Source organism: Fusarium oxysporum, chromosome XII, assembly GCF_013085055.1.
Source record: "Fusarium oxysporum Fo47 chromosome XII, complete sequence".
Taxonomy (NCBI): Eukaryota; Fungi; Ascomycota; class Sordariomycetes; order Hypocreales; family Nectriaceae; genus Fusarium; species Fusarium oxysporum.
The window spans coordinates 1,425,204-1,447,924 of NC_072851.1; the positions used below are offsets into that span (position 1 = coordinate 1,425,204).

The 22,721-nt window shown below is 47.8% G+C and overlaps 9 protein-coding genes across 9 annotated transcripts; 5 read left to right on the forward strand and 4 right to left on the reverse strand.

The window, feature by feature from the left end:
• Window positions 1-860: 860 nt before the first annotated feature.
• On the reverse strand, window positions 861-2,991 carry FOBCDRAFT_246038 (fungal-specific transcription factor domain-containing protein; the record flags this gene model as incomplete). The annotated part of the gene is made up of 3 exons (XM_059610731.1): window positions 861-2,393; window positions 2,513-2,546; window positions 2,729-2,991. 3 exons carry the CDS (start codon window positions 2,989-2,991, stop codon window positions 861-863), a joined length of 1,830 nt encoding a protein of 609 aa, XP_059468198.1.
• A 441-nt stretch (window positions 2,992-3,432) lies between these two features.
• Window positions 3,433-4,346, forward strand: FOBCDRAFT_172006 (HAD-like domain-containing protein; the record flags this gene model as incomplete). The annotated part of the gene is made up of 1 exon (XM_031193794.3): window positions 3,433-4,346. The coding sequence occupies one exon, from the start codon at window positions 3,433-3,435 to the stop codon at window positions 4,207-4,209; it is 777 nt and encodes a 258-aa protein (XP_031030415.2). The 3' UTR covers window positions 4,210-4,346.
• Window positions 4,347-5,223: 877 nt separating this feature from the next.
• FOBCDRAFT_234512 (uncharacterized protein) lies at window positions 5,224-6,949 on the forward strand. The gene is made up of 2 exons (XM_031193795.3): window positions 5,224-6,083; window positions 6,135-6,949. Exons 1-2 carry the CDS (start codon window positions 5,409-5,411, stop codon window positions 6,897-6,899), a joined length of 1,440 nt encoding a protein of 479 aa, XP_031030416.2. The 5' UTR covers window positions 5,224-5,408; the 3' UTR covers window positions 6,900-6,949.
• Window positions 6,950-10,066: 3,117 nt separating this feature from the next.
• On the reverse strand, window positions 10,067-11,517 carry FOBCDRAFT_172011 (uncharacterized protein). The gene has a single exon (XM_031193796.3). The coding sequence runs from the start codon at window positions 11,477-11,479 to the stop codon at window positions 10,115-10,117; it is 1,365 nt and encodes a 454-aa protein (XP_031030417.2). The 5' UTR covers window positions 11,480-11,517; the 3' UTR covers window positions 10,067-10,114.
• A 208-nt stretch (window positions 11,518-11,725) lies between these two features.
• Window positions 11,726-13,529, forward strand: FOBCDRAFT_254625 (uncharacterized protein; the record flags this gene model as incomplete). The annotated part of the gene is made up of 5 exons (XM_059611134.1): window positions 11,726-11,910; window positions 11,963-12,407; window positions 12,462-12,805; window positions 12,863-13,381; window positions 13,415-13,529. The coding sequence occupies 5 exons, from the start codon at window positions 11,726-11,728 to the stop codon at window positions 13,527-13,529; spliced, it is 1,608 nt and encodes a 535-aa protein (XP_059466407.1).
• On the reverse strand, window positions 13,482-15,023 carry FOBCDRAFT_324951 (uncharacterized protein; the record flags this gene model as incomplete). The annotated part of the gene is made up of 3 exons (XM_031193799.3): window positions 13,482-13,791; window positions 13,842-14,943; window positions 14,993-15,023. 3 exons carry the CDS (start codon window positions 15,021-15,023, stop codon window positions 13,722-13,724), a joined length of 1,203 nt encoding a protein of 400 aa, XP_031030420.2. The 3' UTR covers window positions 13,482-13,721.
• A 370-nt stretch (window positions 15,024-15,393) lies between these two features.
• FOBCDRAFT_193534 (uncharacterized protein) lies at window positions 15,394-16,800 on the reverse strand (the record flags this gene model as incomplete). The annotated part of the gene is made up of 2 exons (XM_059608747.1): window positions 15,394-15,678; window positions 15,736-16,800. The coding sequence occupies 2 exons, from the start codon at window positions 16,798-16,800 to the stop codon at window positions 15,430-15,432; spliced, it is 1,314 nt and encodes a 437-aa protein (XP_059466408.1). The 3' UTR covers window positions 15,394-15,429.
• Window positions 16,801-17,196: 396 nt separating this feature from the next.
• FOBCDRAFT_193536 (general substrate transporter) lies at window positions 17,197-18,910 on the forward strand (the record flags this gene model as incomplete). The annotated part of the gene is made up of 5 exons (XM_031193801.3): window positions 17,197-17,292; window positions 17,338-18,110; window positions 18,162-18,367; window positions 18,422-18,602; window positions 18,655-18,910. 5 exons carry the CDS (start codon window positions 17,197-17,199, stop codon window positions 18,908-18,910), a joined length of 1,512 nt encoding a protein of 503 aa, XP_031030422.3.
• A 1,426-nt stretch (window positions 18,911-20,336) lies between these two features.
• FOBCDRAFT_234519 (uncharacterized protein) lies at window positions 20,337-21,693 on the forward strand. The gene has a single exon (XM_054707856.2). It carries the CDS (start codon window positions 20,368-20,370, stop codon window positions 21,586-21,588), a length of 1,221 nt encoding a protein of 406 aa, XP_054563831.2. The 5' UTR covers window positions 20,337-20,367; the 3' UTR covers window positions 21,589-21,693.
• The last annotated feature ends 1,028 nt before the right edge of the window (window positions 21,694-22,721 follow it).

Sequence of the window (22,721 nt, forward strand, 5' to 3'; positions counted from 1 at the left end):
TCTCAATGCCAATGGTAGTTTGTATACGGAGTACTGATACATCCAACTCGATTGACTGTATTGATGGTGTGCCGGTAAACTGCGGACTTCAATTGAGGCCCCTCATCCAGCCAACGGGCACTTCATCGAGCCCGAGCCGCTACTTTGCAGCATTGGGAACAGGGATGATTCTCACGCCGAACTCCTTTTGTCTCGGCGTGACGTAAACATCTACCAAACTATGCAAAATGATTCATCGTGAGCACCAAGATGTTATTGTATCTTGATACTATCAACTGGGAGACAATGAATTGAGGCACGTAATGATACATAACGTAGCATATAAACTTCGACGAGAGTCTCATAGCTTGGAGTCCGAAAATACTAGTCATCCACAGTCAAGCCCCGTCAAGAAGACCATTCATGAAAGGTATAGTATACTCTACTTCTTCTCTCCCACTTAATAATCTGTATGATGCATAATATTTTGCCGAACTGAGGTTACTCGCATGGAATACTGCGTCTTTGAGGACCCATTGAACCGACATCGCCTGACATATGAGACTTTCCATCGTATCTTGTTTCAGTCTATCACAGCGTTGTTTGCTAACTTTTCCAATGCTTGATAGGTAAATCCGAGTCTCTAAAACGCAAGCTTGAAGTCGGCACAATGAAGGATGGGCGGACTCTTGAGGTGAGTATTGCTTCTGATAACCTTGAACTATGAACGGGTGAATTGTTTGTGCTGTTTCTTACTTCAGCAATAATATCCTACACTATGCTCACTCCTGTGTGGTAAATCTCTCTTCTGTCCGTCAATCCTTATTTGGGCCTTAGTTTCCCCCTGACCGTTCTCTACTTTCCAAAGCATCCTCGACCACTCAAACCAACAACGGAATATCGTCCAAACTCCTAAAACAAGCCGCCATGTCCCACTCCTGATTCAACACCCCTCGCCGTTTCCACGTTTCTCGAACGATCTTCATAGCCTCAGTCAAGCCACCCACGTTACTCAATGGCTTTGTTCTGTCAAAGATGCTCTCCACTACCAATTCCTGGCTTTCGGACACCAAACACCCTGTAACGCAGAAGGGCCTGGCCAACGGCATCAACCAGCTTGGTTTATTCAAGTCTTGCAGTAGCTTCAGGTTATCAGATACGAGTTCGCCAACGTCGCTCGTTCCAGGGCTCCAGCCCAAGAGTACAACGATAAGATACAGTCTGGCAGCGGTGGCCCATATCCGCGTAATGGTGTAGTAAGCGTCCTGTGGAGGACGCATGCTTCGTAGTAGAGTAAGCTCTGCGAAAATCTCACCTTGCTGATGGTGGGCGTTTTGCGCTCGGCTCTCTTCAGCATTCAGCATGGCCAGGACTCGATCGAGTTTTTCAAGAACCTTGCCTGCACATTGAACCAAAGTCATGAATGAAAAATTCCCATTCATTTTCGTCTCTTTCTTCCAGGCGTCAAGAGCCACTGTGTCCGCAATGCTGAGAAAAACCCAGTTCTCGCACCCGGTCACATCTTTCATGTTCAGACTGGCTTCACCTTGACCCGACATCAACTTTTCGTAGTAGTCATTGAGACGTGGAACTTGCTCGAGTGCACTGCTAGATACGATGTCGCCGAGAATGATCTTGGCAGCGAAAAAGCGTAAGGCCACTTGTGTTGAGGAAAACAAGTTGACGCCTGAGCAATCAATTCTGTTCGCTTGGTCGGCTGACATCTCAGTTGGATCAAATGTTACGCGCCACACAACATGCCTCAATTCTGGTGAGTCGAGAATTTTCTTAAAAAGTATTATCGCTGCATCGAGATGAGGTCTCCATGCTTGGGAATACTGAGTCATGGTCTCGAGCTCGAGTAACAGCATGATGTCTCCAAAGAGATGTGTTCTCTCCCATAGATTCGCGGTGGCGCCAAGCATCTCAACTCTATGCTGCATTCCCTTGAAAGCTTGCTCCGATTGCTTTTGAACCTGCTCCCAGGCAAAGGTCGAACACAAGGTATATCCTGCGCCAGGAACGAGGGGCACGACTGAGAAGAAGTACGTAACTAGGGTCACGATCAACTGTCTTGACTCGGGGTTTCCAAAGGCAGCAACCAGAAGCCAGTTATGGCCGCCTTCGAAGAACGAAGTGTGATAGAAGGGGTGAAGTAGTGGAAAGACGTAGTCCTTGTAGGTCATGAGGAAACGAAGGTCCTCTTCGCCATGGAGGTTGACGTTAAGCGTCTCGCGAAAAGTATCGCCGAACAGGGATTGTTCGGGAGTCGCGCGTAGTGGTAGGTCGAGGGTATTGTGTATCTCATGCGCACGATTGTCACTGTTTAATGAGATATCACTGTAAATGCTGCTGGGCCAAGAAACCGGTGTCGTGTCGTCCACCGACTCCGAGACAGTTAAATGACTAACTTTCTCAGATCGTTAAGGGAGATTTGTCCGACAAGGCAGCTCTCGACATAGCCGTGGCCAAGGTCGACATCGTCATTTCGTTCCTTGGACCTCTAATCAGCGATCGTATGACGCCTCCAAACTCTATCCCCGACTTCTATAAGGACTCCCTCTTCCCTGCGATGCGCCGACATGGCGTTAAACGAATCTACGCCATGGGAACGCTCACTATCCCCCAGAAAGAAGATGCATGGACTATCCTCCAGCCAGCAATAAATCTCATGGTCCGCCTCTTTTTTTCGAACTCTTATCGCGCTATTACCTCGATCGGGAAAACATTCGAGACCGAGGCCAAGGACCTCGATTGGACCATATTCCGCATCTCAGGCATCCTGGAGAGTCTGATAAGGAAAGCTGGTTGAAGGACAGGGAAGATGGAAAGCCGTTCGTGGGATATGTTGGGCAGAAGGGTTATACGTATTCTTTCCCACGAGGTGCGCTGGCGAGATGGCTTGTTGATGTTGCTGAGAGTGGGCTGCTGGACTGGGTGCGCAAAGCACCTGCGGTTGCCAAGCTGTCTGGTAGCTAAACATCTCTCACTCTGGTCAGGTCTTTTCAGCATTATTTCTTCAGCATTTTTTCCTTTCTTTTTCACATATAGTTATTCTTCTGATTTCATGGGCTGGCAAATGCTTGGCTTTTATTGATATACAATTATTGCTCAAATGTTTCTCCTAAAGTGGCCGAATTCACGAACCTAGTATTCGAGACTGGAAATCGATGATGATTGTGTTTTTGAACAGCCTTGTTCAAAAGTTCGATTGACCGAAGCATTGCTCGATGTAAAATACGCTGGCTTAGCCAAAGGATTCTGCCTTGACGTCAGTGGTCAGAAAGAATTGGTGATCTCGTCAACGACGCCCTTGCAAGTCGAGTATATATAGGCTACTAATAATGATCAATCTCCTCACCCTAACTTAATATCTTGCTTATTAGAAACGAGAATACCCAGAAACTCACTCATATTAAATCGTTATTTGCTCTTCAGGCCATAAATCTCAACATGTCTTATCCTGATCTTACAACGTTCAAGGCATTGTCATTTGACTGCTATGGCACTTTGATAGACCAAGAGTCTGGCATGACCCGTGGCTTACAGCCTATCATTAGTCGCCTTCCTTCCGATAGCGACTACAAAGAGAATCCAGTTCTGTTGATTCAGCGCTTTCACGAGTTTACCCAGGTCCTTGAAGAAGGGGAGCCTACCCTACGCTACAGCAGTATCGTCTCGCGCTCGTTCAAAAGTCTTGCAAAAGAACTCGATATTTCTGTACCTGATGAAGAAATGAATCATCTCGAGTCCCTTCCCGGAACTTGGCTCCCTTTCCCCGATACAATTCCAGGCTTGCAAATTTTAAAGAAGCACTACAAGCTCATCATCCTCACTAACATGGATAACGTCAACGCGTCTTCAACTCTAAAGCATCTCCAGCCCGCTGAATTCGACAGAGTCTACACTGCCGAAGACATCGGTAGTTATAAACCCGCTAAGGCAAACTTCGACTACTTGTTTGATCATCTCAAAAGCGATCTGAGCGTCGACAAGGATCGCGGGGAATTACTACACGTAGCGAGAAGTTTGACTGCAGATCACGTCCCGGCCAAACGGTTCGGACTCCGAAGTGTTTGGATCTCTCGCGGCGGTGAAAAGAAAGAGGGAACAGGTGTTGGAGGTGATTATGAGAGATTGAAAGAAAACGTGGCGTTTGAATGGAGATTTGATAGCATTGGGAAATTCGCGGAGGAAGTGGAAAGGCAGTTTGCTCAGAAGACAGCTTAGAAAACGGTTTTGCGCTGCGGCCTGAACAATTACGACCTACGGTCATGGATCATGGATGAAGTAGGGCTGAGCGCTGAGTTATGCCGGCAGATGGCATTAAATATCACGGTGGTGAATATGCAACTCATCGAGATGGAGACCTTGCTTTGTTTATATGACCTGAGTTCAAACTCAATGGCAGCCATTTTTAGGTCTAAAGCATATAAAATTAGTATCGTTTCATCTTCTGCAGCAGCACGGCCCAGAGCAGTGGCATATGGCGCGATTCACTCATCCAGCCTCATTTCCCAATCGTGATTCAGTCCCCGATACTAACAAAAACTCAAAGACCTCGCTCGTTCTAGACCCTCTCAAGGCATAAAATGTGAAAAATGTCATCCGCTATGACCAAAACTGCCGAAACGCCAGGGCTCGGTGCGCTAGGACACATGGGATGGACGCTATGTCTAGGCGTTTTACCAAGATTGTTCTAGCGAGGAACGTTTGAACACGAAACACTGACTCGCTCGACGCCACATCGCGTGCGCCGATCCTAACTTGCCGACGCCATGTCAGGAACAGAAGGACGATGAATTCTGTGCCGAGGCTCGTTTTTGAGGTGAGAGAAATAGAGTTGAGTTTCGAAGTGAACTGGAGAGTTGTATTTTCATCCACTATTGATGTGCAATCGTGCCGTAGCAAGCGAGTCGATCTTTGGGTCGGTGAAGACCCATTTTCTAAGCATATTTCTTTTGGGTTTTTCTTCTTCATCAACCTGAGACACGACATTTATCTCCACTATCTTCAAGGGATAGATAACGCTCCAACTGACAAGATGTCAAAAATGGATCTCAATTACGTACTGACCCGAAGAATAGCCAAATGACTTCCACGTTTTTCCTCTCACGAATCTGCAGCGGAAAAAGCCACATCCGTGAGAGACCACTAGGTTGGCCTAGCCTCGGCGTGAAAAGAGTCGGCCGAGAACTCTAGTGCTGAAAAAATGCCAGGGTTCCCTTGATGCGTTAATACAGAACGGGCGTTCAGCTGCGAAGCGATGTCACATCGTGGATCTGTGCCTCTGGGTGATAAATCCTTTACATTCTTGGCCCATTCAGGGTCTTTTTCCCTCTTAATACCCGTGGGGGGCTGTCATTTCTCATCTGCAGTTCGCATCTCTCCCTGAGATTCGACAGATTCTCTCGTTTAAGGAAACAAAAATGGCGTGGGGCGATCTTCCTGTTGAAGGGCGGACGTTGGACCCTTTGAACGATGATCTTCGACACGGATTGACTGCCGTTACTGTCCTCGCTTTCATTTCGTTCTTTTCTGCGAGTACTTTGTTCTTTTACTTGGTGTATAAGCTTACGACATGGAGCTTGTTCATCAAGTCGCAGCCTTCGGGGCATTTTCAACATACGACTGGACCGATTCAGAGGGCGATTGACTTTACGCTGGGTATCGATGGGATATTTGCTGAGAACAATGAAGACGCCAATAAGAAGGCTGATGGCGATGCTCCTACCGCCCCTCGACGACCGAATCAATTCCTTGTTCTTATCATCAATCTACTCCTCGCCGACATGCATCAGGGAGTAGCCTTCTTTCTCAATGCCGCGTGGCTTCGGCATAATGCGATCATGGTTGGAACTGCGTCTTGCTATACCCAAGGACTCTTCGTGTCGCTTGGTGACTTGGCTTCGTCCATGTTCATCACTGCAATTGCCATTCACACTTACCTTGCTGTCGTCAAGCGACGGCAGACACCGCAGAGGGTACTGTATGCAGTGATCATCGCCATCTGGATATTTGTCTACGCCATCTCCCTCATCCCCATCGCCGCGACCCGTAATGGTGCCGAGTTTGGGGGTTTCTTTGTCCGCGCTGGAAGTTGGGTAAGTCCCAGATGTGTCATTGACTGGCAGCAGTCTTCTAACATTATACAGTGCTGGATGAACCGAGAGTACGAAAACCTTCGACTGTTCACACATTACCTCTACATCTTCCTCGGCCTCGGTACAACATCTGTCCTGTACCTCATCATCTTCTTTCATCTCCGTCGTCAAGCCCGCTTTGAGTCCTCGGGGTCACCAAGCGAAGCTGATACCATGCAACTCCAACTCAGCCGTAACCCTGCCTTCCTGATCTACCCCGTCATCTACGTTATGTGTACTCTCCCTCTCGCGGCTGGCCGTATTGCGACGATGGCTGGCGCGCATGTGCCCAACGGCTACTTCTGCTTTGCGGGTGCCATGATCGCATCCAACGGTTCCTTCGATTGCCTGCTGTTTGGCACAACCCGAAACACCATCGTCTTCGCCTCAAAGTACGACGTCTCGTCCGATGATGTTGGCCTGAGCACCTTCGCCTTCCTCAAAACACCTAGTCGTCGGTTCGGAAACACCATCTCGATCCAGGGGGGCCAACAAACAGATGAGAACGTCGCTGGAGGATGGTGGTCATGGCCTGCTAGGGCAAGCGGTTCAGAGAACAGAAGTAGAAAGGGAATGACACGCACCATCAGCCAAGAATCTCTGAGAGGACCGGCTATTCAGATGGATACCGTAACATCGGTGGTGGTCGAGGTTGATGATTCGGCGGAGAGAGACCCAAGATACCCAGATACAGCAGCGAGCTCTAATCCTTCACTACGCAGCGCGGAAAAGGATTATACGAGAACGATACAAAGGAGCATGGATGCGCATAGATAAGATTTTAATGTTGATTAAGTAATGAAAATAAAAGCTTTAATGATATTGGCATTTCAAGATACACATACTGCAACTGGCATGATTTGAGAACACATGTCCTGAGCATGATGGAAGTCATAATAATAGGCAGGATATTCCACCATGCTTTTACGACTATTCCTCTGAAGACTCCTCCGAGCCAGTCTCTGAGACTCCGAACCAGCATCAGAGTACTTCGTCGATGAGTTTCTTTCCAGCACATCAAGCCACTCCTCATCTGGTTCCAACTTCAACCTATTCTTCACACACTCAATAGTAATACCGAGTTTGAAAGCAGGGTCTTAGAGCTGCCATGGCTCTAGCATATCCACTGCCGACGTCCACGCGATGATAGTAAGCCATGGAAACGATTCCTCATAGTCGATCAGAGTTTTGATCATCTCGAAGTCTCAAGGCAATAATACACAGTCAGGAATATCGCTGTTGTCACCTGGTATGTGTCTTTCGTTTATTGCAATATCCTGCAAAAACAACACTTTCAGCTCTGAGCTTTGGTAACCAATCTTTATCGCCATCGTAGATGTAGGATCCAAACAAAACTCTCGGCGGGATGGCGATATATTGAAGGGATGTGAAATCCGCAAATTTCATGCTTCCGCCTGTAAAGGAAGGCCGCTGGCAGTCCCAGCAGAGTTCTATGACCTAGATAGTCTCCCGACAAGGTCTCAACAGCCGCGTAAAGTCTGGCATATCGAGTTTTATTTCATGAAAAGGGTGGTGAAATTCGAAGCGCCTTAATGACTTTGCATTTCGCAACAGCTTCTCCAGAATCCTTTCTGAGTACTTGTGAACTTCCAGGTGGAGGGACACTAGACGCTAGAGGAATCTACAGAATCATCAGCAAACCTATGGACCATCAAGTTCTGGAGGCGCAGAGATGTAAGCCTAGAATAGTGGAAAAGCTTTAAAGTATCTTACGACAAAATAGGCGGGTCTGTGCCCCCGACAACATAAGATACTGTATTCATAATTAACCCCATCATTGTCGTGATCATCAGTATCAACGTACCTGTCTTCAACCTGGGCCAAGGCGTCATGCGTGTGCCCAAAAGCGCATTATTGTTTGTAATTGTGCTTGGTGTTACGTCACGATACACCCTGGGATACGTTGTTATTGCCAATCAATGTCTTATCTAATGGACAATTAGTGACATTACACCAGTGACAAGTCATAGAAAACACGGGAGTCAAGAGTGATTCCTTGGATCATTTTCCCATTTTTGCAAAATCTTGCAGAGTCGCAAGTTTTTATGTAGAGATAAAACTTTTAGGTGCTTACCGAGCGTGTTGCTATAAGCTCCTCAAGATCAATTTTCTGACTGATTCAGTGACCTATCGTATCTATAAATTAGCATGCATGGAAGTGATTGCTAGTCTAGCTATAAACTAAATCTAGAGTCGTATTACGTTGACTTGAAGCTCATAACTAAACAACCACTTGATCGCTACAATCACAAATAATCTCAACATGTGCATCTCCGTCATCACACATGTCATTGGCAAATGCGGTCATGAAATCACTCATGAGGTCCGGACTTTAGACTGCGACTATAAGGACAGTGAAGACTGTGCTGTCCTGGAACTAAATCCAAGCAAATCTATACAAACGAACTGTTTTCCATGCAAAGAAGCGAAGAAGCTGGCGGAAGAGGAGGAGAGGAAGAAGGCTACACGCTTATAGCTTGAGGGGAAATCGAGACTTAGAATACCGTGGACGGATATGATACACACACGTTGTAATTTGAGCTACGCTTTTCTAGAATCCATAAAAAGAGCTGTGACTTAGATACAACAATCACATATCCTGATTCAGAGGGTCGCTCCAAGTATAAAATGCTTCCCTCAGACCCCCCTTTTCAACAGTTTCAATATCCCAGGAATAGATTTCCCACACGTCCACCTTACGATCAAAGTTGCCATCATTTGACTCTGAAACAAAATGTGCAAAACTACAACAATACGATATTGGGGCACTTGCAGTCACCTAATCTCTTGGCACCATGAAGAAGAGCCTTGCCCTCAAAAAGGAACGGAACAATGCAACATAACATGTGGAGATGAATGGTACACGTGGTATCGACCTTGCCTACCATGTCAGGAGCCGGAAGATGAGAGGAAGAGACGCCTAGGTCTATTGTAACTGTGGTTCATTTCTTTGCCGGACTCAAGTAGTTAGTCTTGGTGATATTTAAGATACCTTTCATATACGAAGTATCTAGTTGAGGGATGGATTGATTCGCCATTATTCACATTGTCTACAGGCTCGTCTCTGATTATCTCTGGGAGGAGTCGCCCCCGGGCAGCTAATTTAGACAAGAACTTGGCATCACTCTCCACGCTATAGAGGTATCCACGATCCGAGAAATGATATTACCACGAAGTGACTCAGAGGCTCAAAAAACATATAAGTATTTTCGTATCCCGCTTGGTCCTCCCCAACCTTCAACCTTTCATACTCTTGATAATCAATTTATCCTGACAAGGTATCGGAACTAATCTTGAAAACAACTTAACAATCATATCCCTTAGTATTGCAATAACTATGTGCGTTACTACAGATGTATACCACTTCGGCTCCTGCCACCACCTTTTGTTCAAGACTGAGGTCAAGAAAGAATGTGAGCACAAGCTTACAGGAGAACCAGGTTGCGTGGAGACAAGGGACCACGTGAGTCCGGAGACTAGCATCTTATGCGATCCATGTAAGAAGCTCGAGGAGGAACTAAAGAAGAAGGCTGCGGAGGGCAATTATTAGTGTCGAGTTTTGGTCTGCAGCAGGTCAGCTTTCAGTATCTCGAACATAGCTAGCATGTCCCAAAATAAAATCATGCCATAAAATAGAATAGGTTAAGTGCGAAAAGTGAACCTCTGCAGCATGCCGCGTGCTTGAGGTTGAGGGACGAAGGTGGGGCTGAAGGGTAGCCATGTGTTAGTGGCGTTAGGGGAGGCAAATAAGACTTATGTAGACCGTCGTAATCTTCGGGGTTCTTTGATGAGTATACTTTGATACCCTTCCTCAATGTCTGGAGCTTTCCTGCTCCCAGAGGCAGGCGGTAGTGATGATCCGTTAAGACGAGTCGCTGTGAGCATGAGGGCATAAATGATTGATTGATGCGTCACAATGGTGTATACAGGGTCTTTTATTAACCCTATGAAGAACCTAGAGACTGTCGGAACTAATTGTACTCTTGGCTACCTGCCACTCTGCGGCCCTTGACAAATACCTGTGCCACATTCCTGTCATCACCCGTCATAACATACTTCTCAAACAATCCTCTCAGTGAGTCTTCCTCCTCTCTTGGAGTCATAGCAGACTGTAGTCCTGTCGTGGTAGTCACCCAAATAGCATCGAACTCCTTACCAATTTCAAAGTTTCCGATCTTGTTTTCGAGACATAGGACCTTGGCGCCCCCCATAGTTGCGAGGTAGAATACTTCCTCAAGTGAAAGAGCCTTGTCTTCGCCCTTGGACATAACCTCGCGGGCATTTGAAGCTATCATCGCTTGTCTGATGACTGCTAACATCTGAGATGCCCAGCCGCCTCCACTATCGGTACCAAGACCGCATTTAATTCCGCGACGGAGGAAATCGCGGATAGGTGCTACCATGAAACCACCGCCGACTGTCATGTTGGCAATGGGACAGTGGGCGATGCCACATTTCAGTGCTTCAAGACGTTCCTTTTCGTAGTCGGTCATGATAGTGCAGTGAGCAAGGATGCTGCGCTTGTTAAGAAGTCCGTAACTCTCATACAAATCAGCCTCGCTCCCTTTGAACTGCGGGAAGAGCTCCTTGGTGAAATCAATTTCTTGCTGGGCTTCGTTGAAATGTGTTTGCATGGCCAGAGTATCATCTGTCTGTACCATATCTCCAAGCCCACGAAGAAGTTCGTCAGTGCAGCAGATTGCGAATCTTGGCGTAACAACCGGCTTCACCAACCCCTCTTCACCGTCTCCAGCGGGGCTCAGGGCACGAATATGAGCAATGCACTCCTTGGTCTCGCGAAGAGAGTCCCCTGCACTTTGCTCACGAAGATAATCTGGTGCATTTCTATCCATATTACATTTTCCGACAAACGCGCGCTGGCCTTTCGCGTGACATATATCCGCTAGAATGCGCGTCGCTTCAGCGTGACGGGAGCCATAGTACGAAGCAGTCGTGATTCCCTGTCGCAGAAAGTCGTGAACGGTATGTTCATACATCTTTTTCGCGTACTGTGGATCAGAGAAGCGCGCTTCGAAGGGAAACGTCACCTGGTCGAGCCAATCGAGGATGTGAAGGCCTTGGCCAAGACCCCGCATCGGCCATTGAGGAGCGTGATTATGAGTGTCGACGAATCCCGGGACCAGGAATTCACCATGAGAAAGAGTATGGATTTTGGCATCTGAGGGAAACGCATCTTTGGGGACATCGGCAGGGTTCTTCCAAAATCCTGTGATGACGCCGTTGCTGATGATGAGAGTTGCATCGTCAACAAATTCCAGAGTTTGGAGGTCAAGAGAGTGAATAGCTGCACCGCGGAACACCACGAGAGATGGCATCTTGAATAATTGAAACGAGACGTTAGTCACACAGTAAAGGGAAATAGAGAAGAGTGTAGGTTGATCTTCATATGCTTACATTGGAAAGCTCAAATACCGTGGGGCAGCTCTGATAAGCGTCACGTCCGCGTATAACCATCCAATCACAACGCAGGTGATTATCGGGTCAGCTCGGTTGAGTTTGAGACTAGGCCCCCCTCTCATTCCTCACCACCTAACCTTTGTGATACCCTTGAGGGAGTCAGTATGGAGCATCGTTCAAGTGATGCAGTGGCCCTTCGATCGACGCAGCGAGCGCCGCGGAGTTGCCTGTCATGCTCATCTCGTAAAGTCAAATGCGATAAATCTGTTCCTTGCTCACGGTGCATCAAGCGTGGCCAGGCTGAATCATGTGTCAGGGAAATGGTCCTTATTCGCGGCCAGGTGACCACGTCTGTGAATCATCCTCATTTTGTTTTTTTATTGAAGCTGATAAGATAACAGATGGCAAGGCGGTCCCGAAACTCCAACATACCAAGAGCTCAAGGAAGAGAATCACGGTCTACGACGAGAGATCATGGCACTCAAGTCGCGGGAAGGCCGCCAACCAACCATGAATGTTGCACAGGCTCAGCAATTCGAAAACTCACTGGATGATGTAGAGTACACCCCAGGTGAGCTTGATGATGGCTTATGGGAAAGCCTTGCCTCGGAATCCAACATCGACAGGTCATCTGTATTGAACTGGGCGGATATCATACTGCCGGATGAAGATACTAGCAAGAAACTTGTAGAATTTGACAGGACGTGGAACTCTTGGGTACATTATGCCCTGGAGTATCCTCAGTTCAAGGACGAATGTGACCACTTTGTCGGCAGTCTAGAGAATGCTTTAGCACTCGATAAGGCTGACGTTTCATGGCTCGCTCTCTACTTCAGTGTCCTCAGTGTAAGTTGAGATATGTCTGACAGGTACCAGTAAAACTACTGACGGGCGGTGCAGACAGCACTTTTAATGATGGAAGACAATGAAGCTCAAAGTCTGCAGCTACCGAATGACCTTCCCATGGAACAGGTGTCTCGAAATTGGTACGACGCTGCCATATTCTGTCTACACAAAGCAGACTTCCTGCGAGTCGCCAATGTACACAATGTACAAGCAATAGCTGTTCTGTGCATGACCTTCAACAACCGTGGAGATTCGGAGATGGGTCATCACTTGCGAGTTTCTGCGATTCGGATCGCCCAAACTCTACGCTTAGGTCAAGATAATGACAAAAGAGAAGGACAGCACCTCAGCATTGAAGCAGAGCGTCGTCTATGGTGGACGCTAGTAATCTGCGAGTGGTAAGGTTACATGTCATCAATATGGCTCCAAAGGCTGATTACTTGCTTTACAATCAGGTTGAACTTGACGCATCAATCGCCAGCTATAGACAAATCCGACTTCAAAGTCCCCTTACCATCGATTCCCCATCCCGCACCACAAGGAGGTCTTGTAGATCCCGTCCACTATCACATCTTCATGGCTCGGACATCCCAAGTCATATACACATTTCGCATATCACTGAAATACGGCTCAAAGTCACTGAATAATGTTGTCGACATCGTCAAGGCTGCGGATGAGGGGTTGGCAAGTATCATAGACACATTGCCTGGCCACCTGCAACCCGAGAGTGACGCAGTCACTAACACAGAGATACAAGCCCTTGAGGCTACTCAGCCGTGGATCAAATGGCAACGGTACGATTTGACTCTCGTGTTGTTGCACCTTCGAATGCACATCAACCGTGTTCTCCAAAACCAGTGGCTATCATCTCCCGAGGAATATCATTGGGCACGAACAGTCAGCGTCACGTCTGCCATGAGCCTCATTTGGATTAATCGAAGCTGGGACCAGCCAGCTTCAACCAGAAAGCAGTGGTAAGACAACCCCACCCCTGAGCTCCCTGGCAGCATACTGAATCATAAGGGCGCTTTCGTATCATATTTACTCTTCCGCTATGTTTCTGCTGCGGGAATGCCAAAGTACCAGCTCGAAGGACAACCGGGAGTACCTCGAGGCTATTGAAGCTGGGCTTGTCTTGCTCGACGCTGTTGAGTCACATAACCTACTAGCTCGCCATGCTGCTCGAGTCTTGAGGCGAAGCATAAATGAAGCTGTTACATGAATGGATTTCAGGTTTTGAGAATTTGTTAAACTATCCATCTTGTTATAGATACTAGACGGCTTGACTTGGCAACTTGTCATAAAGCAACAAGCTCAGGGAAGAACTTTGGCATCCTTCAGTGTATCGAAAACCTTGCTCAGGCCCTCCCAACTATCCTCATATCTTATTCAACATTAGCAAGACTCAGCATTTCCGAAAGGCGTTCAACTTACCCAGTCCAACCAAGCTTTCGCGCTTTGCTCATACTAATCACGAGATCATAATTCCTGCCCAGCACAAAACCGAGGAATCCCCACGTAGCCTCTTCCAGTGCTTTCTCATCCAAGCCCTCTCGTTTAGCGAGTTTCTTCCAAGCTTCCTTGACCTCCGACTGCTGGCTCCACTTCACCAAATCGATGGTCTGCTCCATCTTGCCTGGTGTGGTGATACCTTCGAGTCCCGACTTCTCCTCATGCAAGGTGATGGGAGGAACGGGATTTAAATCTGTAGATGAGCTCAACGAGTGAGATTGCTGGAATTGGGAGGCATTAACCTTCATCCCGAATCGTTCTGCGACTTTAGGCCATAGGTTCTGCCAACTCTCAACATCACCATTGACGACGTTGAAAGCCTCATTGGCAGCCAAAGATTCGAGCACGACCCATTCACAAAACTTTGCATGAAGGTCGGCGCTTGTGAAACAGTCAAATCCAGTGTAGAACCTCTCAGATCCAGGGAAGACAAGATCTTTACCAAGCTCTTTGCCGGTTGCCGCGTAGATGCCAACTGCCGTTGCAAGATTCATGAAGTTTCCTCGCGCATAGCCAATGACATCATTGGGATAGGTCACATTCCAGCTAACACGGCCGTTGGACTTGTCGCAGAATTTCTTCAGGATATCCTGCTGACGGTAGTAGAAATTGGGCGGAAAAGTTGACTGGTCAGTCTGCCAAGGATCAGACTCAAGCATAGGATTCTTGACAGGTCCGAGATGGACACCATACTGCTTCGCGCCCGTCACTAGTAGGAATCTCTTGAGTCTCTTGTCAATGCCGTTCTTGACGAGGGCATCTAGGAAGGCTTGTAACATATCGCCATTGACATCCCAGTTCTTCTGTTCATCTGCCTCCTGGAGGTAAGCGGCAAAGAAGACGTATTCAGCCGTGATACCGTGCAGGTTATTGGCTACCTCATCGGCGTTCCCGGTGAGGTCGATGTGTCTGTGCTCAACATTGGAAGGGAACTCTTCTTTCTGAGAGCGCGAGAGGGAGTAGACTTTGCTCCATTTCTGGGGGTTTTGACCCAGCTGATGAACGATTTCACGTCCAAGAATGCCTATTACGATTGTGAGAAAGACAGCTACCAGACTGGGGATACCACGTACCTGTCGCTCCGACAACAATGGCGGTAGACATGTTTCAGTGTAAGTTTTAGGTAAGATTAATGTAATTTGGATTCAAAGATTTTTTGTGATTTTGAATCACAAGAGAATGTTCTATTTGTGATAGGCTTATGTGCTGACGTTCTTCGCGACGGACCAATTGATGATATCAGTCATACATCATTCTCCTCACCACCTAGACTTTGATGACGAGCTCATTACATGCACAATGCGACTCTAAATTTTGCTGATCACGGCAGATTTCAATCTTTTTCGGTTGAATTGAAGCAAATTATAAGGTGGAAGAAAGCTTGACACTAGAGTCCTAAGAGGCAAAAAAGACCAAGACAATGTTAAAGTATTTTAGGGGAGTTTAGGGTAGTTTATGATGATCTTAGCCTGCCCTCTGACCAACTTTTTCTTGTCACTAGACTGTGTATTTACAGTAGGTGGAATCCGAAAGCCCTGCGTGCTTCAGCATCTAGACCATCAAGGCCCACATATCCCTTCAGTGTCCTCTCGTCCAGGTCATTCCCATCTGCGTAATCAGCAGACGGTCGTCCTTCTAGTGTAGCAAGAAGCTGGTCTCTAACGTAGGCTTCATTCGCTGGTGTTGTAGGACACGCAGCGATGAAGGCCACCGACGCGTTGTTCTTTCCAAGATGCTCGGTATCCACAGCATGGCAAACCTTGAAGTTGCTTTTGTCAGATGATTGCACGAAAACAATGAGAATAGATTCACTTACATCGCAATGCCACCAGACTGTATCTCCAGGCTGTACCTCTGGCATATGAATAAGGCATTCTTCGAGCCTCAGATGAGGATGAGATAGCCGACTCAAGCGTTGACTTTCTGGCTTCATAGTCCCCGGGAACCAACCGGTGGAGTCGTCAAAGGTCCACTTCTCAGCGTTCATTATATAATCAGGATCCTTTGGCGGACTGAAGAAGGGTCGCAGAAGGAGGTATGCGATTACAGTCTTGACATTGGGGTATATCATAATGGTCCCCTCTCTTGGCGCCGTTGGCGTCAACGCAGTCCATCCTTGGAACGTTCGCAGAACCGAAGAGTGAGCAGGGCCCTTGTAAAGCTCTTGGTTCGCATTCTTTCTCGTATCGAGATCATAAGCATCATGATATTCTGGCCTACCGGAAAAGATCTCATCGTAGACTTTCCGGTAAGTTGGATCAGCCCAGCGACACAAACTTCCAGCATCAATATGAGGGCCTAACCCAAGGAATGGCTGGCCTGGAGCACGATCGCGAATGCCATCAAGATAAATAAGAGGATCGGGTGAGGTGTCTTCTGCAGAGTATTTCCAAATCTCACTCATCTTTCGCTGCAGCTTCAGGTGATTTGGATGGGAACGAAGGGTGTTTTGTGTTGGTGAGTTGTACAAGACCATCATTGATGGACTCTCCTTAGGCCATGCTTGGATGGAGCCTTTGTTATCCGCGACATACGTCCTGAGGTCTGAATAAAGTGCTGTCGCGACTTCCTTGGAGACAGTGTTGCGACAGACGAACGAGCCGATTTTCTTGATCTCAGCCTGTTGCTCTGGTGAGAAGCCTTTATCGATAACTTCTAGAGTGTTGAAGATGGGGATAATGGTGTTTCCCTTCTCGATAATCTCATCAGTGATGCTTTCGAGTTCTTTGCAGACCTTTATCCAGCTTCGACGAAGCGCTTCAGCGCCATACTCGCCGATAATCGCTTTCTTGACCTGCAAGAACTCAGGGTCTTTGGAGGACGCTGCATTCTCACAGATGTACTCGGGCCACGCAGGCCATTGTCGGATAGGGCCAGGCATTTCGATAGGATTAGTGGTTGAAAGAGGTTAAAATTCACGGTTCGGTGGTATCCTATCCTTTTATCTCTTAGTTCAATATCATGTCTCGCCTTTCCTGCCTTGACTAGCGACGAAGTCACTAGCGGGTGAGCTCGGCCGAGCTCGACCGACTTCGGCTCAGATCGTGAAGCTATTGGTCAGAACTCAATCAAATCGTTATCTCCCCAGGATCTAGATCCGATGCGGGGAGTTGCGGGCCTGATAAGACCAATTCCCTGGGTTCTGTCTTCCCCAGACTTGATAAGCCAATGATAATAAACATTTTTGTTCCAAGATATAAGATGCACCCTGTAACCGGCAATGAAGAAGAGCCCAACTCCTGGTTCGGCTCATCATTCAACGGCGACCATCTCAATCATGGCATTTGAACGAAAGCATGTCTCGAGGCTTGTGCCTGCAGATCACAAGATCCTCATGCCTCTCCTTCTGGCAGTGACCATCGTAAACTCGGCTGTACGTACGAGCCCACTTCCCTGCAGAGTCAGCTAACAACCGCAGACACTGGGTTACGATTCATCCGTCATGAATGGCCTGTTGATCTTGCCGTCCTACTCCGAATACTTCCACTTGACAACCGCCACTGAAGGTCTCAACAATGCGGCCAATTGGATGGGCAGCATCTTCGGTGCTTTTCTTATGGGTCCTATTCCCGATCACTTCGGCCGTCGACGTGCAATATACATCGCATCAATCGTAACGACAATCGGCATCATCTTACAGGCTGCTGCTCAAAACATACCCATGTTCGTGATCGCCCGTTTCCTTGTTGGTGTTGGATCCGCTATCAGCAATGGCGCTGCACCAACTCTTCTTGGCGAGCTGCTCCCTCCACGTCGACGAGCCCGCGTTCTTGGTTTGTTCTTCTCGTGCTTCTATGTCGGCAGTTTGGCCTCAGCCATCATCAACTATGGAAGCCAAAACATCCAAAGCACATGGGCTTGGCGATTACCATCTCTCCTTCAATTTGTTCCCAGCTTGCTGGCTGTCATGATTGTTCCTTTCGTCCCAGAATCCCCCCGATGGTTGATCTCCAAGGATCGTAACGAAGAAGCACTTGAAGTTCTGGTCATTATGCAGGGGAAGGACAAGACAGACCTCCAGAAGGGCAGTGAGCAGTTGGAAGAAATCAGGACCGCAATCTTGCGCGAAGCTCAAGAATATCCTCGCAATCCCTGGAGGGAGATCATTTCCAGTGGGCCCAACAGGCGCAGACTGGCCATTCTATGCAGCTTTGGACCCATGATCAACTTGTTTGGTAACTTCATCATATCGTAAGTCATACCGTTCTGGCAGCGGCTGATCCACCCATCTGACAATCACAGCTTCTACCTTACCAAGATCCTCAATCAAGCTGGCATTACCAACACGACTACCCAAACGCAGATCCAGGTCATCATCAACTGCTGGTCATTCGCTGTCGCTGTATTGGGTAGCTTCATGCTCGATATTCTCGGGCGCAGACTACAGACCTTCATCGGTGTTGGCGGCATGGTCGTTACCCTCTTGCTCATTGGTGGTCTTATCAAGCGTAGGTTCCAGTCTGTGTTTAGTCTGATGTTGCTTGCTAACCAGAAATCTTCAGGTTTCGGCGAAAGCACCAACAATTCCGCCATATATGGAACTATTGCCGTCATTTTCCTCTTCCAAGGCTTTTATGCTTTTTCGATCACGCCAATGACAAGCTTGTATCCAACCGAGGTCTCGCCATTCAAGCTACGTGCTACAGGTATTGCCATCTTCCGCATGCTTGACTCGAGTGCTGGGTATAACAGATCTATCCCTCGTGTCTAAGCCCTTACTAACAATGTTATTTAGTCTTCTTGCTTCCTTTGCCATGGCCTATGCAATGGCCGATCTGGGATGGAAATTCTACTTCATCAACGCTTCATGGGACTTCATATTTCTTATCATTGCTTATTTCACCTTCGTGGAAACCAAGGGCTTGGAGCTTGAAGAGATCAATGCGAAATTCGGAGACTCGACAGTGGTTGAGGCCGTGGCGGAAGACTCCGCATCGAATGACATGGGTAGTAAGGACGAGGGCTGGACAGTGAAGATGCAGTCCCAGTAACAGTAGCACAACTATTTATTCCGCCGGCTAGAATTGCTTCTATGACATACACGAATCACTCGAGAAATATTTAATTGGCTCTCTAATACCTCTTTTATGCCCCTATGGATGAGTGGAAAACATGACCTGGGCCTCTCGGCATATCCACCGGGATTTGAGTCGCTTCCCACCGGACTTCACAGCTCCTCCCACCGGGATGCAACGCAAACCCCTCAGGAGCATGATGACATTGTTTACTGACCTTCCCCATATAGATCGGATCTCCCTTCTCCGCACCTGTAGTTCCTGACATAGGACAAGCTTCATCTCGCATTCACCCTACATTGGCGCGGTAGTCTAAACTAAGCATAATGTCTGGGCTCTGCACTATCACCGCAACAAGTATTGAGCTGCCATACGAATTCCTATCTTGAAGTATTGGCGCGCCACTACATTCCAGACATCGTATGTTCCCCAGAGTTTGCGGTTCGGGTCGCTTCATGTTGATCACTTTATTTAGAGCAGCATTGGTGCGCGTATTTCGTCCAATTAATCACAAGCAGGCGTTTCGTGTTTCTCATTTGTGGAACAGAAATCTCGTGGCAGATCACCAGTCAAAGCATCGGCTAAATGCCGTATGGAAGTTCCCCCGGATCTGCAGATGTAACATTAAACTTGGCGCTCCAATGAATGTGAGAGCTCAGGCCTAATTGAACAGGTGATATGGGGTAGGGAGTTTTCTGAGTCCGAGTTCTATGGAGATCGATGTAATGGATATATAAACAGCTGCTGATCCGGCGTAACATCCGCTTCATCAAGCCAGCCGATCAACGAAAACCAGCTTCATCATGGTCGTGGTCAAAGCCTCTGCCCTTTTTATGGGTCTTGTGTCCCTAATTCTTCCTGTCAACGGCCAAGCTGTCAACGACGTGGCGGATGCATTCGATTTGACTCAAGTCTCCCTCACTGATAGTCGATGGATGGACAATCAGAACCGAACATTGAACTATCTTCTATCGGTTGACCCCGATCGTCTCCTCTACGTGTTCCGCAAGAACCACGGTGTCGATACAAAAGGTGCACAGACAAACGGCGGCTGGGATGCACCCGACTTCCCCTTTCGAAGCCACGTCCAAGGTCATTTTCTTTCAGCCTGGACACAGTGCTACGCTTCCGCCGGTGTCAAAGAATGCGGCTCTCGAGCTACATACTTTGTCCAGGAGCTCGCAAAATGCCAAGCCAACAACGCAAAGGCAGGCTTCAACAAGGGATATCTCTCTGGCTTTCCAGAGTCGGATATCACCAAGGTTGAGGACAGGACTCTGAACAACGGCAATGTTCCCTACTACGCTATCCACAAGACCCTTGCTGGACTTCTGGACGTTTATCGCCGTCTGGGTGACCAGACTGCTAAAGACACTATGCTCTCGCTTGCTAGTTGGGTTGACACGCGCACCTCGAAGCTGAGCTACAACCAGATGCAGAGCATGCTGCAGACTGAGTTTGGTGGAATGAACGAAGTCCTCGCCGATATCGCGTTCTACACCAAAGACGCAAAGTGGCTCAAAGTTGCTCAGCGCTTTGACCATGCTGTCATCTTCGACCCTCTGCAACAGAACGTTGACAAACTTGCTGGCCTGCACGCCAACACCCAACTTCCCAAGTGGATCGGTGCTCTGCGCGAGTACAAGGTCGGTGGTGATAAGAAGTACCTCGAAATTGGCCGCAACGCATGGAACATGGTCGTCAACAAGCACACCTACGCCATTGGTGGAAACAGTCAGGCCGAGCACTTCCGAGCTCCCGATGCTATTGCTGGGTTCCTCACAGACGATACTTGCGAGGCCTGTAACAGCTACAACATGCTGAAACTCACTCGTGAGCTTTGGGCCTTGAACCCAACTGACGCTTCATACTTTGACTTCTATGAGAAGGCCCTGTTGAACCACCTGCTTGGTCAGCAAGACCCCAGCAGTGATCATGGACATGTTACGTACTTCACGCCTCTCAAGGCAGGTGGCCGTCGCGGAGTTGGTCCTGCTTGGGGTGGCGGTACCTGGAGTACTGACTACAACTCTTTCTGGTGCTGTCAAGGTACAGGAGTCGAGACCAATACCAAACTCATGGACTCGATCTACTTTCACACTTCTGATACTCTCTACGTCAACCTCTTCACTCCTTCGAAGCTCAATTGGTCTCAGAAGAAGGTTTCTGTCACTCAGACAACTGACTTCCCTGAAAGCGATACATCAACATTCAAGATCTCTGGTGATACTAGTGAATGGACTCTTGCAGTCCGCATCCCATCTTGGACCTCTAAAGCCTCCATCAAGGTCAACGGCCAAGCTGGGAATGTGGCCATCCAGCCCGGCAAGTACGCTCTGATCAAGAGACAGTGGAAGTCTGGAGATACTGTCACAGTCCAACTCCCCATGAGCCTGCACACTGTTGCCGCCAACGACGATCAGACCTTGGGTGCAATTGCTTTTGGTCCAGTCATTCTGGCTGGTAACTATGGACAGTCTACCCTGAACGGCAACCCTACGATTGACCTGGCAAGTATCAAGCGAAAGGGTAACACTGATCTGACATTTGGAGCTACTTCTGGTGGAAAGGCTATCGAGTTGGGTCCTTTTTATGATGCTCAGGGATTTAACTATGCTGTTTACTGGAAGCTTAGTGGCAAGCTTTCAGGTTGATTGGTTCTATACTGGGCTTGGGGGACATTGAAACTTCGTGGTAGTTATAAATCGAGGGAGCGAGGCGCATGAGGAAGTAGCTGGGATCTTTTCTTTAGATTGTAGTTCGAATATATAAAGGAAACTTATCATCGCAGAGCTTCGGACTCAATACCCAGAAAATGGCCTATTAACATGTAGTGTGAGCTTTTCAAGGCGATGGAAGACTCACAACCTTGGCTACTAAGAGCTCAGTTATGTCAGGGGCTTGTTTCCTGCGAGTTTGCTCTCCAAGACATACGACTTTTGACATAACTTTTAATCAATCATTACCACATTGAGAATTTTTTTACATTTGGCGTCTGAACCAACTCTGTGCAGGTAAAGCGGCCGTGTGAAAGGGCCTAAGCACTTTTTGACGGCTGATATGGCAAACGGCTCTATCAATGCACCTGCAGCAGAGTAATTTCACTCCTAACCATAAAGGCGACCGTCGATTCTCTATTTTGGCAATCTGAAATTCTCAAAAACTGTCTCCAGTTACTTCCGCTTCTGCAGAATCACGCTGCAGTGGCCTGTATGGAGCTGCATGGTAATCGTTAACATGGCGTACACCCGCTCATCTGCTGCCAATTTCGTATCTTTATGCAACTTTCGCTTCCACCTAATATTTCCTATCCCCATGGACGACGTTAAGTTAACAAAAGGTTCCCTCGCACCAGTTACTTTCAGAATCTCAGCATGGGTTAAGGCCTGTTTATGCACGAACCGTAACAGATCGACACCGATAGTTGACTTATCACATGCATGATGGAGGTTTAGAGTTTGTTACCGGTGCTCTTTGTCCTACGTAGTACCCTGGAATGCCTGTGGAGGAATGTCGATCAGTTTTAAGGGTATCCCTCCTTCTCATCCTAATACACCGGTTAGACAGCATCTCATATACAAATTAGCTCTGAGACATTTGTTTATACATATTTTGATAGGCAAATGGCGGAATTGACTACAAGGGGGCCTCCGTATCGTATGATAGTTAGCCTTACTATGTGCCATTCCTCGTATAGCCATTCATTACGCGTTCGGGGTCTTACCGTGAGGCACTACTATTCTTGAGACTATCCGAGTAATGCCGGCACTTAAGATAGCTTCGCAGT

Excerpts from the sequence above, each read along its gene's own strand:
- FOBCDRAFT_234519 (XM_054707856.2), top strand. The coding sequence starts at position 20,368 with ATGCAGAGCATGCTGCAGACTGAGTTTGGTGGAATGAACGAAGTCCTC.
- FOBCDRAFT_234512 (XM_031193795.3), top strand. The coding sequence starts at position 5,409 with ATGGCGTGGGGCGATCTTCCTGTTGAAGGGCGGACGTTGGACCCTTTG. Across the intron at positions 6,084-6,134 it reads TTGTCCGCGCTGGAAGTTGG|TGCTGGATGAACCGAGAGTA; the intron begins GTAAGTCCCAGA and ends AACATTATACAG.
- FOBCDRAFT_172011 (XM_031193796.3), bottom strand. The coding sequence starts at position 11,479 with ATGCCATCTCTCGTGGTGTTCCGCGGTGCAGCTATTCACTCTCTTGAC.